The sequence below is a fragment of the Anabas testudineus genome, chromosome 11 (assembly GCF_900324465.2).
Source record: "Anabas testudineus chromosome 11, fAnaTes1.2, whole genome shotgun sequence".
Lineage (NCBI taxonomy): Eukaryota > Metazoa > Chordata > Actinopteri > Anabantiformes > Anabantidae > Anabas > Anabas testudineus.
The window spans coordinates 17,996,993-18,020,995 of NC_046620.1; the positions used below are offsets into that span (position 1 = coordinate 17,996,993).

Here is a 24,003-nt window from a genome sequence, read left to right on the forward strand (position 1 = left end):
AAGACAGAGAGAGGACGGAAAAAGGGGAGCTGAGGTAAAGGAGAGAAGATAATTTGCAGTTGGATTTTTTTCACTCCCCCCTTTGCAATTTCAGTCAATTATGCCAGTCCCATAATTCAATAGAGTGAAACAAGGAAGTTGCAGGGGGATTCTAATTTCATTTAAGAATATTTATCCAAACAAATTAGACAAGCTGCGACATTAGAAATGAAGCTGCCAGTGTGGAAATGAGCTCTTTGTAATACATCAGCAGGCTTGTGTCTACAGATGCAGAAAGTGAAAAGGCAGCAGAAGCAGCCGTCACCTGTGATGGATGGCGATGGCGGACAAACTGTAATGCGGCTAATATCTCCAGGCTGGGCTGTGTACTGTACAGCAGCCTAGATCTGCTGGGCCCTGCAGAACGCTAATGTCTTATTTTGTCTTTGAAACTGCCAGGCTCGTTTTTCATCACCATCACTGTCAATGAAACATTATTCATTGTCGAGCTAAGCCCTCTCACTCACGCAGCTATCTACTCTAACCCAGCAATGAACTCCTAAATCACTGCAGACTAGGATTTGAATATTTTACCACATAATTGGAGCTTTAACCTAATCTAGGGGCACGGAAGCTCCTCTTCTGTTCCCGACAAGGAGGACTCAAAAGGCGCATCGGGATCTAATCGCTTGTAATAATGAGGAACTTCTCACAGACTGTGAGCAAGCATAATTACCACTGATCCAGATTAAGGCTTTATCTGAAGCCCAACTGCCACTCTAGCAAACAGCAAACACTGACTTATATCATAACGCAGGAGCAAAATTTTTACTATTATGTCTTCTATTGCTGTTGATTTTACTTCAATACAGACTGTTTATTTAGTAAAAGCAGGAAGTGTCTCACAGGAGAGGGAATGGGATCAGGGTGGAGTAGAGAAGCATTACAGCAATTAGTAGCTTTGTGTTTGAATTGAAAAGGGGGAAAATAGAGTTATGGAGATGGAAGCTCACTGTACATTAAAATGACAGCAGCACTGTGCAGCTGCACACTCTGGAGAACAGTTGCATTCTGTGCCAGTTTGCTCAGTGACTGAATGATCTTCATCAATGCAACAAAGGAGTCATCATAGCACATTATAGCTGCTTAGTACGTTTGCTTATCTTGGTATAAACAGTATTTTATATGAGTAACAGTTGTCATAGCATTTCCCCCAAATTATTAAGCATACACCTCCCCCCTCCTGCTCTCAGCTCACTACAGAAGAGTGTTTGTGGAGTGCCTGTGTCAATCACAGCTCATTTCCACCATGTGTAATCTATATGTAAGGCACCTAAAAAACAAACACATTAAAAGCTGTCAGCTTCCTGCACAATGCTGCAATGCTGAGGTGTCAATCAAAGGCATTGTCTCAGCTTGCTATCAAGCTAGTGATCAGCCATCCTGCAGCTCCAACCATTCGTCTGTCAAAGCATCAAAAAGCTCAGCTGAACAAGGGTTTGAGGCATTTACTGGTATTCGCTCTGGAGGTTTTTTTTTGTTCAGAATTTGTATGACCTCTAACTTTTGTACTGAGTCATGATGAGTGCAGATCTGTCCCCTGGGAGAAGGAGAAACTTGATGTCAGTCAAATGTAGAGCTTGCACATTTCATATAGGGTCGAACGCTTTGAGACTGGGCTGTAAGAATCTGACATGTCTGACTGACGAGATTCTTTTTCAAGGCCCTGCTTGAATTAACATTCCGTTGCTATCTGGTCTTTCATGGTTTGTTAGTTTAGTGCAGGGCCCAAAGTTTGAGGGTTCAGGGACAGCAGAACTCTCAACCTTGATGTCTGCTGAGAGATGACAGGTTGGAATAAAGCCTGACACCCAGCTTAGCTCTGTCTCATGAATCTGACATTTGACTTATGGGAGCAGATAATGACGCAAGTTGGATCAGCCCCATTTATTCTACTTCTCAGATATTTGAAAAACTTGAAACTCAAGTTTGTGTCCGCCTCAACCAAAATAAACCTGATAACTCTCTCTGTTTAAAAGATGCTGTTCAGTGGCAATTTCTTGAAGTTCTTGAACATCCCTTTAAGTTCAAGTGCTGGTTTAGAGCCAGTACTAAATTATAAACCAGTTCTTTGCAGTGTCAAAGAACTAGCTTGCAGCCAGGAAACCTGGTACCAGAGTGGCACCTACTCTTTGCTGGTATAGAATTAAGCTTAAGGCTTATCATGATCAACAAGATCAACTTAAGCTTTGTTGTAAAGATAAAAATCTGTATATCCTCATTTAGACTTCAAATCTAAGATTTATTTGGCTCGTCTGTGGCTCTTCTGTCTGTGAAAAAGCAAACCAATTCTTAGAAGGTCTGAAAGTTGAACCAACACTAAACAAGTCCAGTCTAGAACTAGCCATTAGTTTATGTTGGTTCTGAGTAGTTGTAAATCGCAGACATTTAAACTCTGGAGTAATTACCCTATTTTCCGCACTATAAGGCGCACCTTCAATGAATGGCCTATTTTAAAACTTTTTTCATATATAAGGGCACCGCATTATAAGGCACAAAGAATAGACGATACAGTAGAGGCTGGGGTTACCTTATGCAACATTAGATGGAGCTGCGCTAAAGGGAATGTCAAGAAAACAGTCAGATAGGTCGGTCAAACTTTATTAATAGATTACAAACCAGCGTTCTGACAAAATGAATAAACAGCTGTTTTATTATTTTCCCCGAGGTAAAGTCAGTGACGTAGAATTTCCGTGACACAGTTTATCTTTGTCCATGTTGATGATGTGCTCTGACTGTGTCGTGCCTTTCAGTTCAAGTTATAAATGAATAACAATAAGTTGTGACAAAGGCAGCTAAAAAGTATTATAGTATTGTTCTCAAAATTTGTGTAGTGAGTTGTGTATTTTAGTTGATCTTTGTTAAGATAATTAGTTGCAGAGTGAGCGCTCTTTCCACTCTCTGTTCAGTAGTACAGCTTTGACGTATTTTCTCCGTCGGTAAATCAAGCTAGTTTCCACAATAAAACGAACTGGTTCATCTGCTGGTCCATGTTCTACTGCATGACTGATCGCCTTGAGTTTAAACTCTGCGCCGTAACCGTGTCTCTTAATAGGAGCTATTTTGGGGTTTTTGCACAAACACACAAATGGAAATGAAACGGTGTTATGCAGAGTTTTGCATGCCTGCCGAGTTTTGCATGCCTGCCGACATCTGTCTCCCCCAGTGTAATCAGGGAGGAGGAAGCAGATTTCGGCAACTCTGAGTTGCCAAATATTGCACCCCCTTCCCTTATTAATGTTATTAAAAATGCTAAAGCAGATTAGTAGTGTTGTATGTACAAGATGTGCAAACTTATGTATGATTTGACCCACTCACACTTTTGCGTGTGTGAATTTTCACTGTCAGCTTAAAATAATCTAAAAGATGGACAAATGACAGCATTTTGTTATAACGTGTGTTACAGTTAATAAGGGAAGGGTTGCAATATTTGGCAACTCGAGAGTTGCCGAGATCGGCATCCTCCTCCCTGATTAGAGTGGGGGATGCAGATGTCGGCAGGCATGCAAAACTCGGCATAACAACGGCACGCTACGCGAACTCATATATCCCAGCATGCACCGCACGCTACTTCTTCTTCGAGGGAAAATGGAGTCGGCGGCTGTTTACCGTAGTTGCGAGACCTGTTGCGATTCAATATTGATCCATATATAAGGTGCACCGGATTATAAGGCGCACTGTCGCCTTTTGAGAAAATTGAAGGCTTTTAGGTGCGCCTTATTATGAGGAAAATACGGTAAGTCATTAACACCTTGGCAGTCACTGAGACCACCTGCGGGTTGTTGTTCCACCCAACCAAAGAAAGGGATTGTCTTGTAAGTGAGTGAAAAGTGGCATTGTAGACTTTGTCAGCCACTTAGAACATGGTTCAGGCCCTTAATGACAGTTTTAAGGCCCAGGACTCCCAACCAGTCTGTAAGAACTGCCTTTCAGATGACAAGTAAACCCTTTTCAATAACTTAAAGAAAGTGTAATTGTCACTGAGTTGCCATTTTGGGATAGACATGACCTGGATATATCCCAGATTTGTCCGACTAGGGGGATCTGTAAGATAATGCATTAGTTACAGAGTGTAATTATGACTTTTACTGATTTTCTGTCACTCCTCATATCCAGTTAGTAAGTACAGAGAGACATTCAGTTCATGATCTGCATTACATGAGGATTTAGAGTACAGTACAAGAGATTGATTATTATTATCATTATGAGCTCTGCACTCTGGGCTATACTGTAAGACTGGATCAAAGAAAGAAACCATTCCACTGGACAGTAGAGTACAAGATTCAAAAGGTGTAGCTCTGTTGTGTTCATAATTCAATAATAGGTGCAACCAAAGTTGAACCACTGTGTAGATCCACTGTAAAGACACATACATACAGGAAAATGTTTACTATGCTCTGCAGAAAATTGACTCACTGTGGTGTATTTGCCAAGCTGGCAGAGGGAAGGGAAGGTTTCTTGATGGGCCTTACGGATCTTTTCAATAATGGTCTCCAGCTCGGCAGTCAGTTCATAGCTCTCTGCCAGCTCCAGCTTTGGGCTCTCCTTCTTCTTCTTATTCCGGTCATTTCGAACAGCTGAAGGAGAACAAAAGATTAGGATTAGTGTCAACAATGATGATTTCATATGGAAGGCTTGGTCATAGCAGTAATTGAGGATGTCTGTGAATAAAATAAAATAAAAGACAACTTCAGAAGTAAAGAAGAACTTTGTTGCTGGTAAGCATTTATGTGGTTGCTTTTTAGAAATGCAAGTTGTCAAATTATAAACTCAGACCTTACATAAGGACAGAAGGTTTTGAGCTGCAGAGTGCTGTCAGCTCAACCAGTCGGCTTACTGCCACTGGCAATGTCTCAAAAAGTAAGAAAACAAAAGCCGAGGGAAAAAATTCAAGTGATTCATAAAAGTATAGCATGATTTTTTAACAACTTTAAATTAACTTTGAATATTTGAATGGTTCCTCATTTGAGCCACTGGAATAAAGTCAGAGGTAAAAGTAATGTAATACTGGGACTGCTAGTTTGTCACAGTCTCACTTCCTGCCATGCCCATATATGGTTTAATTACTGTTCTCTGTCTGTCCCTCTCCACTCTCTCCTACCAGTAATCGCATCGTCTGTTTCACCTGTACATAGTCTCTTTTTTTAAGCAGGACTGTCGCCCTCTAACATCCGCCAGATTGTGTCATTTCGACCGAAGCAACACTCCAGCCATCTGTAAACTATTGCTTGTGAATCTGCTAACCTGTTGCCCATCTGAACTGACTGTTGACCACTGATCTCCTGCCTTTATTGTGGTTTTTGGATTTTGTCTGCCTATCAGTGACTGTGTTACTCTGGACTTCTTGATTTCAGACATGACCTTTGTGTCTGGTTAATTTTGTTGTCATGGATCTCTCAGTTATCTACCGCTCACAATACACTCTACAGCCTTTAAACTCAACTATCCAGCTTTTACCAACCTGCATCATGCATCTTTTCATCAAAAGACTCCATCTCTCAGCATCCCCATTCATCTACCATTATTTGTGGATCCTGTTCGAGTATTGAAGTATTCACCTACCTTCACCACTCTCTCATCCACCTTACATAGATAGTGTAAATAAGTAAATGTTTGCTAACAAGTCCACAATTAAATGGTGATACACAATACTGCATGTCAATGCTGTGCCTACAGCATGTTTGTACAGCCTCCAATTATTCAAAAACAATTACTAAAAGTGCCCTGAAGATATCTTGACCACTAGTAGTACTATAGCAAATTTTTGCATTAATTTTAAAATATTTTCAGGTCGATATGGAGGACTTTTAGTTGATGTGACCTGCTGACTTTTAGTTCAGCAGGTCACATGTTAACAATTATGTTCTTTCTTTGCAAACTACATGTGTGTTCACCAAAAGTTTCAAATTACACTACAATCTTACATCATACTCTCAACATCATCTGCATCTATATCTAAATGCATCAAAATGAAACAAAAGTTAATGTTTTACTTAGCTGATTGCACTGACATTAATAACTAAATAATAAGTTGTTTTTTCTCCTTCAAAAAATAGAGGTAAAATCAACACTATCAAATTTTACAAAAAATAAGAAAAGAGAGATAGTTGGCACTGTTTATTTTTGAGTGTTATTACATTTTAATTGCACTTCAGTGGCACTGACAAATGAAACTAGTGAGCCTAACCCTGTCTGTAATCAGAGTTTATCATGATTGTATCATCAGTGAGAAGGCTTTGATTGACAGAAGACTTTGCTTTAAGCTGCTCCACAGAAAAAATGGGTCTAACACTGACACCAGCAGCAGGACATATAGCAAACAACAATTGATAGTAGTAGTACACAAAATTTAGCAATAGACTTGTTACACTACCTCATCATTTGCTTCACACACATTCCACATAAACCATGTGCCTACATGTACTGTTAGTTTAATATCAGATCTATAATATTACATTGATATCAGATTTAATGTGAATAATATTTAAAGTAATATCTATAAAATATAAATGTGCCTATATCATGTAATATACCGTAATTAGTTACGTGTCAGTGTTGAAAACTTGCAAAATGTGAATTTGTATGTAGAAACATATATGCCTTTAAAATCACATTTGAAAAGTGTACATGAATCTATTGCATATCCATCTTCTTCCCCTATCTTATCTGGGGCTGGGTTGCGGGGGCAGCAATCTAGGCAGAGATGCCCAGATATCCATTAACACCTCTACCACTTTCTACTTGGAGAATGCAGTGACTTTCCCGGGCCAGTTGAGAGACATAGTCTCTTCAGGCCCTGGGTCTTCCCCATATTGACACTGTTAGTGTGTGGCACTGTCAGTGTGAAACTATGCTGACATGCATATCTCCAAACCACAAAAACTGTGACTGGTCCACTAGCTTTGAAGGAGCAACACATTTCCATGCTATTTTCTAGTAAAGGCAGATAGTTTAGCATAAGCATTCTCTGTAGAATTGTGGGGCACTAACATTGTGTGTCTCATAATAAATGAGACACACAATGTTGGTAACCTCGTTACCTCCACACAGCTGACCAACTGGATGTAAATGTCACATTCTTGTTTTCAGAAAGTTTAAAATTAGGCACACTGAGTCAGCAAGATTTTGACTTTTCTGTTTTCTAATGGGCCTACAATAGTCATGTGTGTATCAGAACTGGAACTGGAAGCCAGAGGTGACCTGGCTTGATAAATCACATGTCCCTGTACCTTGTGCACAATCAGGTGCATGTGCATGGTTTACCGAAGAAAGTTACAACATCAGGAAGCATAATGGAAAGAAGGCAAGTGGAGGCAATAGAATGCTCTGGATAATGTTGTCTTTGGAAACAGTGAGTCCTGGCTTTTACTTTTATGGCGGACATGGTGGACACGTTTAAGTAGGTGGTATGGGTCTTTATGGAAATGGTATTCTCTGGTGGCATTGCCTCTTTTAGCAGGATAATGTCCCTGCCACAGTGCAAAAAGGTTTCAGTCATGATTTGAGGAACATGACACAGAGTTCAAGGTGTGACCTTAGTCTCCAAATTGTCTAGGTCTTAATACAAAAGAACATCTCTGTGTGGGCTAAAAAGAAGTCCAAACTTTGACTGACAGGACTTCAAGAATATGTACTAACTTTCTAAAAATGTTCTTAGTCCAAGGGTTTAAAATTCAGGCTGGTCTTCACACACAAACAGACACACAAAGCTTGCATGCTAATTTGACACACTGGGGGAAACTTGGGGTTCATTATCTTGCTCAAGGGCACTTCAGCATATGACAGAGGGAGCTGTCATATGCTGGAGTGTCTACCAATCTCACAATTGGTAGACAGCCACTCTACCTCCTAAAGATAAACCTCTACCCAGCCACTCTGTGGGGCTTAAAGGGAGAGATTTGAATGAGTTAGTGTAAAGTGTTTTTTAAGTGCTTGTTAATGTATTAAACTTAAGGGTTATTAAGTTTAGGACACATAGTAGGACACAGTGGTAAATGCAACCCACAGTGATACTCACATCTGTAAGTTTTCCAAGACACTCCCCCTTCTCAAGTCAATGACCAATTTGCTACACTGTGTCTTTTGTCCTCCCTTGTTATTTCTTTTCTCACAGCTACCTCTATCCTTCTGGTTAGCCTGGGATTTTTTGTCTGCTTTCCTCTGTTGCATTAGCGGGATTTTATGTTGCTGAGGGGCAGCTGACGTCGATAGCTGTTGTTGCTGAGAATCCATCTGCATGCAGCCAAGCGCCACACAATGTCTTTGCAAACAGATGCAGCGGTAAATAAACACTATCTATCTAGAGCCCACGTGGTGAAGCCTGGGCCACTTGCCACAACAATTAACATGGTAGCTCCCCAACACTGTGGCTAGGTGGATGTTAAGGGAGGTTGATAAATCTTTGCTGCCACTGGAGTTTAATGTGCTAATGAGCCTAATGGAGCGGGGTTTGCGGGTGTGTGTGTGTGGCGGGGGTGGTTTGGGGGGGTGCTATAGGGGAGAACAGATTCTCAGATGGTAAACCTCAAGAAATTTTGAAGAATTGTGAAGATTAAATATACTTAAATACAAGTAAAGTTATCAGCAAAATGTACTTGGAGTACCAAAAGTAAAAGGAGTTATAATGCAAAACGACCAATATTCTCAATAATGGAGAGAATATTACAGCCTCATAAACAGTAAACTGCAAAGCAGTGTTTGTTCGATCTTAACCAGCACTGATTATGAGAAAACCCTTTTGCAATTGTGTTGCTCAGCTGAGAACAGTTGTATTAATGGAGCATACATAGGAGCATGGCATTCTTTAGGTTAGTTTGCACCTAAACATCAGAAGTTGCTAGGTACCAACAGCAAGAAAGAAAGAACTGTAATTAGAGACTTGTCTATTGTTGCTGAGAAAGAAAGGTTACTCAGTGCTAGAAATTGCGAGGTAACCTAAAATTTTTATCACGCTGTTAACTACTCCCTTCGGAGAGCAGCACAAACTGGGTCTAACAGGGACAGAAAAATAAGTAGGAGCAACTGTGCAAGAAGACAAATATCGTATATATATATATATACAGTGAGGGAAAAAATTATTTGAACCCCAGCTGATTTTGTAAGTTTGCCCACTAACAAAGAAATGATCAGTCTATAATTTCAATGGTAGGTGTATTTGAACAGTGAGACACAACAATGACAAAAAAAATCCAGAAAAATGCGTTTCAAAAAGAGTTATAAATTAATTTGCATTTCCACGAAGGAAAGAAGTATTTGATCCCTTCGAAAAACGTGCTTTAGTACTTGGTGGCAAAACCTTTGTTGGCAATCACAGAGGTCAGCCGTTTCTTGTAGTTGGCCACAAGGTTTGCACACATCTCAGGGGGGATTTTGGCCCACTCCTCTTTGCAGATCCTCTCCAATGTTTGGCAACTCGAACCTTCAGCTCCCTCCACAGATTTTCTATGGGATTAAGGTCTGGAGACTGACTAGGCCACTCCATGAGCTTAATATGCTTCTTCTTGAGCCAGTGATTTGTTGCCTTAGCCGTGTGTTTTGGATCATTGTCATGCTGGAGTACCCAACCACGACCCTTTTCAATGCCCTGACTGAGGGAAGGAGGTTCTCACCCAACATTTGACGGTACATGGCCCCATCCATCCTCCCTTTGATGCGGTGCAATTGTCCTGTCCCCTTGGCAGAAAAACACCCCCAAAGCATAATGTTTCCACCTCCATATTTGACAGTGGGGATGGTGTTTTGGGAGTCATAGGCAGCCTTCCTCCTCCTCCAAACACAGCGAGTTGAATTGATGCCAAAGAGCTCGATTTTGGTCTTATCTGACCACAACACTTTCACCCAGTCTTCCTCTGAATCAGTCATATGTTCAGTGGCAAACTTCAAACGGGCCTGTAGATGGGCTGTCTTGAGCAGGGGGACCTTGCGGGCACAGCAGGATTTCAGTCCTTCACGGCGTAGTGTGTTACCAACTGTTTTTTTGGTGACTATGGTCCCAGCTGCCTTGAGATCATTGACAAGTTCCTCCCGAGTGGTTCTTGGCTGATTCCTCACTGTTCTCATTATCATTGAAACTTCACGAGGTGAGATCTTGCATGGAGCTCCAGACCAAGGGAGATTGGCAGTTAATTTATGTTTCTTCCATTTGCGAATAATTGCACCAACTGTTGTCACCTTCTCACCCAGCTGCTTGGCGATGGTCTTGTAGCCCATTCCAGCCTTGTGTAGGTCCACAATCTTGTCCCTGACATCCTTGGAAAGCTCTTTGGTCTTGGCCATGGTGAAGAGTTTGGAATCTGGATTGATTGATTGCTTCTGTGGACAGGTCTCTTTTATACAGGTAACGAGCTGAGAGGGCTGCCAATGTCAGCTCGTTACCTGTATAAGATCCACCTGGGAGCTAGAGATCTTGCTGACGGATAGGGGATCAAATACTTATTTCCTTCATGGAAATGCAAATTAATTTATAACTCTTTTTGAAACGCATTTTTCTGGATTTTTTTTGTCATTGTTGTCTCTCACTGTTCAAATAAACCTACCATTGAAATTATAGCCTGATCATTTCTTTGTTAGTGGGCAAACTTACAAAATCAGCTGGGGTTCAAATAATCTTTTCCCTCACTGTATATATAGTAGTTTCAGACAAAGATTAGTCACAGGTCCTCTACTCACAGCTGCACTAAATAGTACATGTCAAACACTAGTGTCAGCAACGACAGTAAAGAGGAGAGCTAAAGGCCTGTGCTGATAAACTCTGTGGGATCCTACAGCACCTCGACAACCTCAGCCTGAGACAGGAGCATGTGCTGATGCTTTGGAAGACATTATGTCTCGTGCCACTGCTAAAATGTACAAATGTTCTACCAGTCAACCTGACAACAGACTGGATTGGAAATGCAACACAGAGGCTGCAGGAAGGGACAGAGCAAATTCTACTTCTTGAGAAAGCTTAGGTCCTTTAATATGTGCAACAAGATGTTGCAAACCTTTTACCAGTCTGTTGTAGCTATCAATCTATCTATATCTATCTATTCATGGCTTTTATTTTGACAATCTCTTCCTGTTCTAGCCTTATCCTCCCTTTCCCAGCTTTCCCCAATTATCCCTCATTGTTTTAACCTGCTTTCCCCTGCCACTAATCACCAAATCTGTTTCAACTAGTCTCCCCTGGTCCTTTATAAGTTTCCTTCTGTTCACCCCACTTTGCTAGATTGTTCAGTTATTATGACTGACTTCCAGCCTTGCTTCCAGCCTTGCTTCCTCACCCTCTCGAGATTTCTTTGTTTTCAGGTTAGTTTTCTGTTCTTCCATTTTATCATATCTTGTTGTAATAAACTCCTTCCTTTTATTACTTGTGTCTGGCATTTTAATCAGGTCCACTTACAAACCTTACATCTGGTGAAGTCAGTATCACCAATGGTTTTTAAAATATGTGTGATGAAATTGTATAACCAAAGTAAGTACAGCATCCAGTTATTATGGAGTGTGGAGTAGGCTTTCAGAGCAGAATGCTAAGGAAACCACTGTATCACCTCCATCCATTAACATAAGGAAGGGAATAGTTTCCTTTGCTGTTGGCCCTGTGGGGGGTTTAACCTGGGGATATCAAGACATCATCTTTTCCATGACTCTTCTGCTGAAGCGTGAAGTAGTACACACCCACACACACAATCCTGGGGTTAATGGAGCAAGAAGTGGACTAGAGCTATAAATGCTGATGAAATCAAAGGATGTCAATAACCTGTGAAATACGAACTGTTCCTCCATGACAATGGAGTAGTGAGAACATGAAGACCTCGAAAGCAACAACCTCTACTACTGTGGGGAAAAGTAAGAAACTGCAATTTGAGGCGCAGGTTGCACACCCTTGTTTGTTTGATCACTTGTTTACATCTGATCATGACATGAGATATGTTATTATGTTAATAATGTCAAATGTTAATAACCAACCTCTTGCTCCAGATATGAACGTCAACAGGCTTTGGCTGCCATTAGCAAAGCTCGAGTAGCCACCAACATACCTAGGAAAGCCCCTAGCATACCTAAGCTCAATCAAAAACTGCAATGGCATCATAACCCTAAATTTTCACACTCAACACAGTAAACACTTCAGTCAATATTGTAATTTAAGTAATTAGGTATTAGCACTAACCTGTGAGTGTTAAAATTCAAACTCAGGTAATTTAGGAATGGCAGGTAGGAATGTAACCCTAGGGGCATTCAGGGTTAGGATTAGAGCTGTCAATCTGAGTTATCAAGTTGGAAGACCAGAAACACTGAAGCTCTTCCAGTGAAGATCACAGGTTCTCCATTTCCATTTTTCAGCTAGTTTAGGTATAATAAAAATTGTTAATACCTACAAAGTCGTATGAGAAGGGTTGCTTGTGAGTTATTAGGCTCATCAAATGAATTTTAGCTATGTGAGTGCTGTTTTTTTTATTTTTTATTGGCATGCCAAATCAAAAATGCTACCTGAAATTATATTTGCCTACGATGATATTTAAATTAAATAAATACCAGTACACTGTATAAATTGGATCTGAAACTCACACTCTTTGGACATTCCCACTGCAAAGCACTTCTGCAAGCGACAGTACTGACACCGGTTCCTTGTCACCTTGTTGATAATGCAGTTCTTGTCCCGGTGACACGTGTACACCATGTTCTTCTGGATGCTTCGACGGAAGAAACCCTAAGGAAACACAGATGGGTGGGGACATGTTCATGAAAAGAAGAATCTCATGACGTTAACCTAATTTTGTTTCTAATCTTTTGTAGCCATCTATTTTCTGAATCACCCACACAGCTCTATTGAAATTATGGATTTCTTCATTTCCATTAAGGGTTTTAAGCTACTACAGGGGAACCAGAGTGTAGCGGCTGGTGCAGTATGGAGGAATAACTGAGGACTTTGATTCATAGGTGTGGTCCACCAAAACTGAACTTTACAAGGTGAAACTGAGCTCCTATTAAGGACCAAAGTCATTGTTCTCTGAAAAGATTGCTTTCATTTTCATTCAGCAGTAAACCAGTGAAGACATCATTATTAATTCAATTCAATTCAATTTTATTTGTAGAGCGCTTTTTACAATTGACATTGTCACAAAGCAGCTTTACACAACCAAAGAACAGTACATGAACAGTGAATGTGTATGAATCATGAAATCAGATTGTCCCTGATGAGCAAGCCGAGGGCGATGGTGGCAAGGAAAAACTCCCTGAGAAGACAACAGGAAGAAACCTTGAGAGGAACCAGACTCAACAGGGAACCCATCCTCATATGGGTGATTACATGCTGTGTAGGCAGCAGGCAGTCTAGCATAACAGTTAATGTCTTTAAGTTAATGTGGAGTCCAGTTAGTTATTTGCAGGCAGACTTGTTCCATTCCTGGACTATCGAGCGTTGAGTCCGAGAAACATCTGCCGACATCCGCCGAGGCCAAGACCGACTTCATAGTAGTGTGTGACCAACTCCAGTCTCCCTCCAAAAGCATCCCATAGGGCAAACGGTGGATCCAAGCGACGAGATCTCCAGCCAGAAGATGGGCATCAGGACGAGTCAGACAGGTCCAGAGGGCAGAGGGTGGAATGACGTGTAGCTCGACAGGGAGACAGGAAGAGGGAAATAGAGAGGTAGAGAAAGAGAGAGATGGCAGTTAGTTGTATTTACAGTCAGATAAAGTTTGAGGTGAATGTATATTTAGAATAGTGCAGCAGGGACTCCGGCAGGACTAATTATGACAGCCTAAGTAAAAAGGGTGGGCCAGAAGGAAACACAGACATGAGGGCTCCCTGGGATGTAGAGCAACCGAACACTTCACCATCAACAAACCTGAGTGATCAGTGAGAGTGGGGAAGACAGCATCTAAACATACCAGTTCACCATAATGCTCTACGTCCATGAGTCCTTCCCAAATCTATTTACAAAAATGCTTCACTAAATAAATAGGTTTTCTGCCTAGACTTAAACACTGAGACTGTTTCTGAGTCCCCAACTCTATTTCGAAGGCTATTCCATAACTTTGGGGCTTTGTAAGAAAAGGTTCTGCCCCCAGCTGTAGTTTTTATGATACGAGGTACTGACAGGTGTAATGGGAATTTAAGCTCTTTGTATCTCCTGGTATCTAACTTCCTCAAACACAACCTTCTGTTCTCTCACCAAAGTATGAAACAAACTTTGTCTTTTTGATCATGCTGTAGGTGTCTCTCAGGAACTATCATCTGGGTGTAAGATCCTGCGGGAAACTCCTGCAAACCCACATCCCAGAAAGATAGTGACAACACCTACAGCAGACAAAAGGTTGTGATACCTACCTGGGGGATGTTCCTCAGGTATAAAAACCCTGACTTCCCTTTGTTCAGGGTCTTTCTTCATTCTAATCACTCGTGTGTTGATTGACCTTTCTTTGCAAAGAAATAAAACCTTGTCGGCCGTCAGAAGTCTCTATTTCATTATTCACCAGCAGAGAAAATTTCCACAACAGTTTGGTGTCAGAAGTGGGATTCCACGTGCAATCTTCTGGGACGGAACGCGGACAGCGACAGGCCATCCTGGAAGAAAAAAGAACTTCCAACCTCCAACCTCAAACCCTTCTGAGAAGGGAGGACTAGACCGCAGTAGCCCCAGATCGTTGCTGCTGGGATTCCAAGAATGCAATTTAGTGAAACTCATCTGAAATATTGACATTAAATTTTTCTTTCTTTTTTAAATTTGATGTAATATTTCCTTTCTCATATTATCCATAATTGAGTCGGCTTTATTATTTGTACCATTGAACGAAATAGCAGGATTTATTATTTGTTCCTTAAACGAAATAGCAGGATTTATTATTTGTTCCTTAAACAAAATATAAGGTTTTACATTTACATTTAGTCATTTAGCAGATGCTTTTACCCAAAGCGACTTCTATCTGTTTCAAGAGATTACTTGTACCATAAAACGATATAGAAGGTTTTAAATAGCTGGTTTTTACATTTACTCATTTAGCAGAGGCTTTTATCTAAAGCGAAGGCAAGCAAACAAAACAACGAAAATAAAGGGTATTAGTATTTGGACCTTAAACGAAATACTGGCTTTGATTGCTTGTGCCTAATAGAGGGGTCTTTACAGAGACGTCTGTATTGTCTGTCGCGCGCGGCCTCCACATTTGAAATGTGGAGTAAGTTTTCCGGGGAGCTTGAGTCTCCGGAGGGACCGATTGTGGATGTTATGAGAAAGAAAATATGGGGATAAAAGTTTAAAATTTTTAAATGTCTGGACCGTCCTCCAACAGGTTTGCTCCCCAAGGCCAGATCTGCAAGAGACACCAATAACTAACCCTGACTTTATTCTTTTTGTTGATGGATCTGCCTTGCGTGACCCACAAACAGGTCGCAACAGAGTTGGATTTGCTGTCGTCACTAACCATGAAACTCTTGTCTCAGGTTCACTTCCCCCTCACTATTCTGCACAAGCTGCAGAACTGATAGCATTTACAGACTAGCTAGCAACAAAGATCAATCATCTACACTGACTCTACATATGCCTTTAGTGGTGTACATGATTTCGGCACTTTATGTAAACACACACAATTCCTGAAATCTGATGGAACACCCATTAACCACCATGACAAGACTCTGTCTCTCTAGGAAATGCAAAAGCTGATGCCACTGCAAAAGAACTGCTCTCCAACCTTTCATCTCCAATCCTGTTTTTGTTTCAACCCCAATCTCTCTACCCACCTCTCTTACAGCAATACAGTCCTTTGCCACACCACAAAAGAATCTGTTGTGGAACCGCTGTGGTGGGGGGACCTGATAATAATCTTTTCTTTCCTCACTTCGCAAAACTGACACATGGGTTGGACCATGTGTCAAAAAGGGGGAATGTTGGACGCCATAACTCAACACTGGTTCACCAAAGGCTTTTCAGTTCAAGTTCAGAAGTTCTGTTAATCATGCATGGTTTTGTGCAGCACATAAAGCAGTCTCTCAACAGGTGAAGTCAGCCCTTCCACCACCAGCTTCCACATCACTCCATGACCTCCAACCAGGTGACTGGGTGGTCATAGAGGACCTCAGAAGAAAACACTGGCACTCCAAATGCTGGTCAGGCCCATTCCAGGTTCTCCTGACAACGCACACTGCTGTGAAGGTCGCAGAGAGATCTACATGGATACACGCTGCCTGCAGAACCCAGCTGTCAACGTGAACTGAGCCAACAGAGGAACTCAGCTTTCAACGTGAGGAGGGACCACGGGAGAACCAACAACGGGAGGACCCCCAATGGGAGGACCGACAACGGGAGGAACGTCAACGAAAGGACCGACAACGGGAGGACCGACAGGACAGTGCGAGGATGGCCAACCAGAAGTGCAGGACTGAGAACCCAAAACATCTCCACAGAACTATACCATGCACCACTGACTTTCTCATGTTTGAAAACACTGATAGACACCAACAACTACACACCTGCCAAAACTGTCATTCTGACAAGAGGACAAAATGCAAACATTAATGATGCCAACCAAAATTCAGCTTTGTTTTACATTCTTGATCCATATCATTACTCCAGCTCAGATTCTGACTCTGATGATGACATTCTGTAAACAATCTCTCTTTTTCCATTTTCTCTTAAACTGCCATGATGATACAATTTAAAATCCAGGGAAATGAATGTGTTAGATAATTCAGTTGTGACTAATTTTTTTTTTCTCTATTTCATTATTCACCAGCAGAGAAAATTTCCACAACACAGGCAGCCAGCAACATCCTTTGATCGAAGTAGGCGTGGTGGATCATAAGACACTAGCAGTTCACTTTGATACTGCGGCGCAAGACCATTTAATGCTTTAAATGTCAAAAGTAGTATTTTAAATCAATGCGAAATTTCACGGGGAGCCAATGAAGTGTAGATAAGATAGGCGTGATGTGCTCATATCTTCTGCTTCTAGTGAGGACTCTCGCTGCTGCATTCTGAACTAACTGAAGCTTGTTAATACACCTGGTTGAACAGCCAGACAGTAAGGCATTACAGTAGTCCAACCTAGAGGTGATGAAAGCATGGACTAATTTTTCTGCATCATTTACAAAATATTTCTTATCTTGGCAATATTTCTGAGGTGAAAGAAAGCTGTCCTGGTGATATTATCTACATGAGCTTCAAATGAAAGTCTGGAATCTAGAATCACACCAAGGTCTTTTACTGTTGCACTACTGTAGTATTAATTAGGCTCATTCAGTGTTTAGAATTATAAAGAGATACAAGTCACTATCTAATCTAAGTATTAAAGTCCAAGCTCTGTGTTGACAGAGTGAGACTGAGTAATGGTAAATGGTCTGCACTTATATAGTGCTTTTCTGTCTAGCTGGAACTCAAAGCGCTTTACACTGCGTCTCATTCACCCATTCACACACACACACACACCGATGGCAGAGCTGCTATACAGCTGACCTGACTCACTGGGGGCAACTTGGGGTTCAGTATCTTGCCAACAGACACTTTGGCATGTCACATGGCAGCCGGGAATTGAACCACCAATCCTGTGATTGGCAGACAACTGCTCTACCTATTGAGCCACAGCCAAAGTGAGCAGTGCGAACCCAGTAGTGGTTTGCACATGCACACAACATGATTCAGACTCAAAGTTGGTAGTAAGCTGGAGTCAGGTTAAGCATCACAACACATAGTAGACTGGTTGGGCTAACAAAAAGTAGCTGATCAATTCTTCAGCTGACTTCATACAATCGCTTGCATGTTATAGACACACATGGTGTATTGATGACCAGCTGACCTTCACAGATCACATCGCCACAGTCGCTAGGTCGTGTAGATATGCCCTCCACAATATCAGAAAGATCAGACCCTATCTGACGGAGTACACAACCCAACTCATTGTACAGGCGTTGATCTTATCTCGCCTGGATTACTGCAATGCATTACTGATGGGTTTACCGGCATCCACGTCCAAAATGCAGCAGCACGCCTAATTTTTAATCAACCAAAAAGGTCTCATGTCACACCGCTCTTCAGATCTTTGCACTGGCTTCCGGTGGCTGCAAGGATCAAGTTCAAAGCTTTGTCTCTTACCTACAGAGTGGTTAACTCCACAGCTCCATCTTATCTCAATTCAATCGCTCAGGTCTACATCCCCTCCCGTCCACTGCGCTCAACCAGGGAACGTCGTCTGGTGGTACCAGCACCACACAGTCGACACCAAGGAAAACTGTTCAGCTCAGTGATCCCACGATGGTGGAATGAGCTGCCTATCTCTGCACGCTCAGCCACCTCACTTGCAATCTTTAAAAAACTGCTGAAAACAGAACTCTTCCGCATCTTCCTTTGCACTTGTGTAATGTAATGTTATAGCAGTCCTTTGCAAGACTCCCCTAGTTGTCCTCAAGTGTAGTGTTATGTCATGCTGATATAATATATTTTGGTCAGTGAAATCTTCTACACAAAATCAGTAAGCTGTTCAATTAAAGTTAAACATGGTGATCTGTAATCAGAACCCACTTTTAGGATTCATTTGGCCAGCAGACTCCAACTTTGAACCCGCACAAAAACTCAGCTTATTGGACATAAACACCATAACCACTACAGATTCTTAAATGAATGATTTCAATTTAGATTTTGTCTTAGGACTAATAATGTCACAATTGTACCACTCCATAAGTATTCTAAAATTTAAAAGCATATCAATAACTTCATCATACCACCAATTCTTTCTATTGTTATATCAAAGTGGAGGCACTAAGGAACATCCTTTGAAATTTCTCTAAATGCCCGGGGCAGCCTTTTTGAAGGAGAGCAATACTAAAGACAATGTGAATCCTCCCTGAAAGTCTTGATAACAGAACCCAGACACTGAGCTAGGTTGTGTCTTTTGCTGAGCAGAATGACAGAACGTAGGGGAGCATCTCTTGGAAGTGGGCCATAACTGATTTTTTTCCCCTCTTGATATTAATTTCCCGTAGCTGTAGGGCCTTTTGCAATGAACGTTCATCATTCAGGCCCTTTTGGACGTTTGCAGGCATTGGTGCCCATGGAGCGTCATTCAGTACAGGGTGGAGGTAGGGTGTTGGGGAAGTTAAAATTCCATTTAACATAGCTGCCTGTGACGGATGAGACCTTGCATTTTCATTTGTGAAGCAGGATGCATGATGGGTAACAGATTAGATCACAGGAGTGAAACGGCTGACTCTTAGCCTATCTTGCCTCGGCCTCGAGCATCTGTCAAGCCCCCTCGGTAGCACAGATTCTAACCAAAAGAAGCCAATCATGTTTCAGCCTTGATGACACATGAGCGGTCTGAGGTCACCTCTCCTCACTTGATATTACTCATTTTCTTAATAGAGGCCTTTATCCTGGCTCATATAAACCGGGTGAGTTGGTAGACATTACCTGTGAGGTCTGATGGATGAACATGGAAGTGGCCTGCATCACTTTCAGCTGCTATATAGCTGTGTTCAGGTTGGGTGCAGAACCCAAGGCTACTCAGGTACTTGTGTCATTCAGAGCTGAGAGCACGCAGGTCACTTAGCCTTGGAAACTAGTGTGTGTGTGTGTGAGACAAATGCTGTACAGCATCCCTGGGGTTATACTGGGAGCTGGAGCTGCTGTAGTTTCTGTAGTTATTGCAGACTGTTTTCCAAGACACATTTGCATTTTGTAAGTCTCAGCTATTTGGAGGAAGGTTTGTTGTCAGTTCATGATCTAAACTGTGTTGCTCCTCATTTAAACTTTCCTCATCCACATTCACTTTATGGATATATTCCATTAAATATACTGTTGATACTGATGAGAAAATCGAACATTTTCTGACATGAGAAATGTATAGATTCCTGTGTCTGGATTATCCTGAGAACACCTTCTGCATATTCATTTTTTAATGCGGTCTGAATGGTTTGAGCACTGGAGAATTCCCTCACTGTTTACCATTAACAGAGGTTTAATGATGCTTCGTGAGATGAGCATCTCTCCTACTGAAGTGGTCCATGGTTCTAATGATGTGAGGTCTGATTGGAACATCTACTATGTATAGGGTCCTATCAGCTTTAACCCCCAGCCCAACTCAAAGTTCACTGTGTGAATTGAACGGTCAGCTGTTTGTGTAATATTGTACCTCTCTAATGGTTTCTGAGAAGCAATAGTGAACATATGCCAGTGCTACAAATCTGCAGGCCTCTAGGGAAGCACCATCAGTGAGATGACACCAAGAAACACACAGTCATTGCAGACATGTCCACAACTTTCACAGGGACGCACACAACTATCACTATTGCATCTGATCGTATCCCTTGATGTTTTTTTTTTTTTGTTTTGTTTTGCCCAAATCTTTTCTTGTCCCATTATTATACCCTCTGCCTTTGTCCTCTCTCTTCATTCCTCTACACCATGTATGACCTGACACTGCACACTGCTCTGATAATTGCCACTGTGTGCCCTACAGGGTTTACTTACTTATTTGAAGCTTATAAATGTGCAACCAAAGGACACCCTTGAGCTGAGCATCGTACCCAGCTAGAGTGCAGCGGGGGAGGAGGAGAGTTTGGGGGGGCGGGGATTGTAGCTGCTGGGCTAAATAAATGATAGGATCAGAGGTTTCAGCTGCGGGGACATGCTGAGAATGAATCACACCTCATTCAAAAGACTCAGTTTACCCTCCTACAGAATCTGACAGCAGAATACAGCAGTTCAACTAGCAGCATTTTGTGACCATTTTTTTATACCATAGGGCAATGCAGGTCTGCACAGAGATCGAGGGTAATAAAAATATTAGTTGATGACCAATGTTTAACGACAAAAATGACACAAAAACTAAAATGCAGCATCAACTCGCCAGAAATAAACCTGGACAAATCCCCATGAAGTAATCAGTGTATTAATGCAAAGTTTTATTTTTATTTTATTTAATGACATCTGCGGAATCATAAACTTCACCTCCTGAACAGTTTCCTGCACCACCTAAAACATCTCTGCTTTAAACGGTGATTTAGCTCCTCAACCTGTTGCACCATCCTTAATAGGAAGAATAACAAGAGAAGGAAGAATAGGAAGTAAAAATCTGTTCCACAGTTAAAACGAAATACCAGCCAATCAGTATGAAACATGCTTCACAAAGGCAGTATCTCAGCCAATTACTGAAAGATATGAAATTGTGTTATTTAAGGCAAAAAAACTGTAGGTAATGATTTGTAGGTTTTATTCAGCTCTGGTTTATCAATCTAGCCACAGGGGTTGCAAGCCAGTTACTTCTGTGCCAGTCCCAAGTCCGGATAAATAGAGAGGGTTGCATCAGGAAGGGCAGCCGGCGTAAAAATTGCCAAAATAACCATGCGAATCATCCACAACACTTTCATACCGGATCGGTCGATGCCCGGGTTAATAACGACCACCGATGCTGTTAACCTACAGGGTGTCGGTGGAAATTTGACCACTGTCGAAGAAAGAGGGGAGGCAGAAGGGTTCGTTGCCAGAGAGAGAAGGGAAAAGGCAGGAACATAGGTTTGAGAAAAGGGACTCTTAACGTTGGCACAATGACAGGGAAAGGCAGAGAGCTGGCAGACATGATGGAGAGAAGGAAGGTAGATGTACTGTGTGTGCAGGAGACAAGGTGGAAGGACAGCAAGGCACGTAGTATTCGAGGAGGATACAAACTGTTCTACCATGGTGTGGATAGGAAGAGAAACGGGGTAGGAGTGATTCTGAAGGGAGTTTGTAAACAGTGTTCTAGAGGTGAAAAGAGTCTCAGACAGGGTGAAACAGAGACAGTTAGAAATTGAAGGGGTGATGGTGAATGTAGTCAGTGGGTATGCGCCACAGGTTGGCTGTGAGTTAGAAGAGAAGGAGAGATTCTGGAGTGAGTTTGATGAGGTCATAGAGAGTATCCCCAGAGGAGAGAGTTGGAGCAGACTTTAATGGGCATGTTGGTGAGGGCAACAGAGGTGATGAGGAGGTGATGGGCAGGTTTGGTGTGAAGGAAAGGAATCTGGAAGGACAGATGGTGGTGGACTTTGCTAAGAGGATGGAAATGGCTGTAGTCAACACTTACTTCCAGAAGAGAGAGGAACATAGAGTGACATACAGAAGTGGAGGTAGGAGTACTCAGGTGGACTACATCCTATGTAGACGAGGTCATTTGAGAGAGGTTAGTGACTGCAAAGTGGTGGTAGGAGAGAGTGTAGCCAGACAGCACCGCATGGCGGTGTGTAAGATGACTCTGGAGGTCAGGAAGAAGAAGAGAGGGAAGACAGAGAAGAAGACCAAGTGGTGGAAGCTACAGAATGAAGAAACTTGTGAGGAATTTAGGCAGAAGTTGAGACTGAGGTTCTGGGTGGTCAGGATGAGCTTCCAGATGACTGGGAAACTACAGCAGAGATTATCAGGGAAACAGGTAGGAAGGTGCTAGGTGTGTCATCTGGAAAGAGGAAAGACGGTAAAGACACTTGGTGGTGGAATGAGGAAGTATGCGTCCAGAGGAAGAGGTTGGCTAAAAGGAAGTGGGATGTAGAAAGGACTGAGGAAAGTAGACAGGAGTACAAGGAAGTGCAGCGTAGAGTGAAGAGGGAGGTGGCAAAGGCCAAACAGAAAGCTTACGATGAGCTGTATGACAAGTTAGACACAAAGGAAGGAGAGAAGGACTTGTTAGCCAGAAAGAGAGACAGAGTTGGGAAGGATGTGCAACAGATAAGGGTGATTAAGGACAGAGATGGAAAGGTACTAACAGCCCAGGAGAGTGTGCAGAAAAGATGGAAAGAGTATTTTGAGGAGCTGATGAATGAGGAAAATGACAGGGAAAGAAGGGAGGAAGATGTGGATGTTGTGGAGCAGGAAGTAGCAGAGATTGGAAAGGATGAGGTTAGGAAGGCTCTGAAAAGGATGAAGAGTGGAAAGGCTGTTGGTCCTGATGACGTACCTGTGGAGGTGTGGAAGTGCTTAGGAGAGACAGCAGTGGCGTTTCTAACGAGTTTGTTCAATAGGATTCTAGAGAGTGAGAAGATGCCTGAGGAATGGAGGAGAAGCGTCCTGGTTCCGATCTTTAAGAACAAGGGTGACACGCAGAACTGCAGCAACTATAGAGGAATAAAGTTGATGAGCCACACAATGAAGCTGTGGGAAAGAGTAGTGGAAGCCAGGCTTAGGAAGAAGGTGGAGATTTGTGAGCAGCAGTATGGTTTCATGCCTCGTAAGAGCACCACTGATGCCATTTTTGCTTTGAGAATGTTGATGGAAAAGTACAGAGATGGTCAGAAGGAGCTGCATTGTGTCTTTGTAGATTTAGAGAAGGCGTATGACAGGGTGCCGAGGGAGGAGCTGTGGTGCAGTATGAGGTTGTCGGGAGTAGCAGAGAAGTACGTCAGAGTGGTCCAGGACATGTATGAGAGATGTATGACGGTGGTGAGATGTGCTGTAGGTCAGACAGAGGAGTTCAAGGTGGAGGTGGGACTACACCAAGGATCAGCTTTGAGTCCCTTCTTGTTTGCTATGCTGAAGGACAGGCTGACAGATGAGGTCAGACAGGAATCTCCCTGGACAATGATGTTTGCGGATGACATTGTGATTTGCAGTGAGAGTAGAGAGCAGGTAGAGGAACAGCTAGAGAGGAGGAGGTTTGCTCTGGAAAGAAGAGGCATGAAGGTCAGTCGTAGTAAGACAGGATACATGTGTCTAAACGAGAGGGATCAAGGTAGAAGCGTTAGGTTACAGGGGGCTGAGGTGAAGAAGGTGCAGGAGTTTAAGTACTTAGGGTCAACGGTTCAGTGTGATGGGGAGTGTGGAAAAGAGGTGAAGAGGCGAGTGCAGGCAAGTTGGAGCGGATGGAGGAAAGTGTCAGGAGTGTTGTGTGACAGAAGAGTGTCAGCAAAACTCAAAGGAAAGGTCTACAAGACAGTGGTGAGACCAGCTCTGCTCTATGGGTTAGAGACAGTAGCAGTGAGAAAGAGACAAGAGGTTGAGATGGAGGTAGCAGAGATGAAGATGTTGAGGTT

General features: G+C 42.2%; 1 protein-coding gene across 2 annotated transcripts in view; it reads right to left on the reverse strand.

Moving 5' to 3' along the window:
* The window catches only part of LOC113154956 (retinoic acid receptor beta), a 161,177-nt gene that overhangs the window by 20,831 nt on the left and 116,343 nt on the right, over positions 1-24,003 (reverse strand). For both annotated transcript variants that reach the window (XM_026349404.1, XM_026349403.1), the window contains 2 exons: positions 12,586-12,727; positions 4,456-4,616 (listed from right to left, as the gene is read on the reverse strand). In XM_026349404.1, the coding sequence (XP_026205189.1) occupies positions 4,456-4,616; positions 12,586-12,727 (303 nt within the window). The remainder of the gene's footprint in view (positions 1-4,455; positions 4,617-12,585; positions 12,728-24,003) is intronic.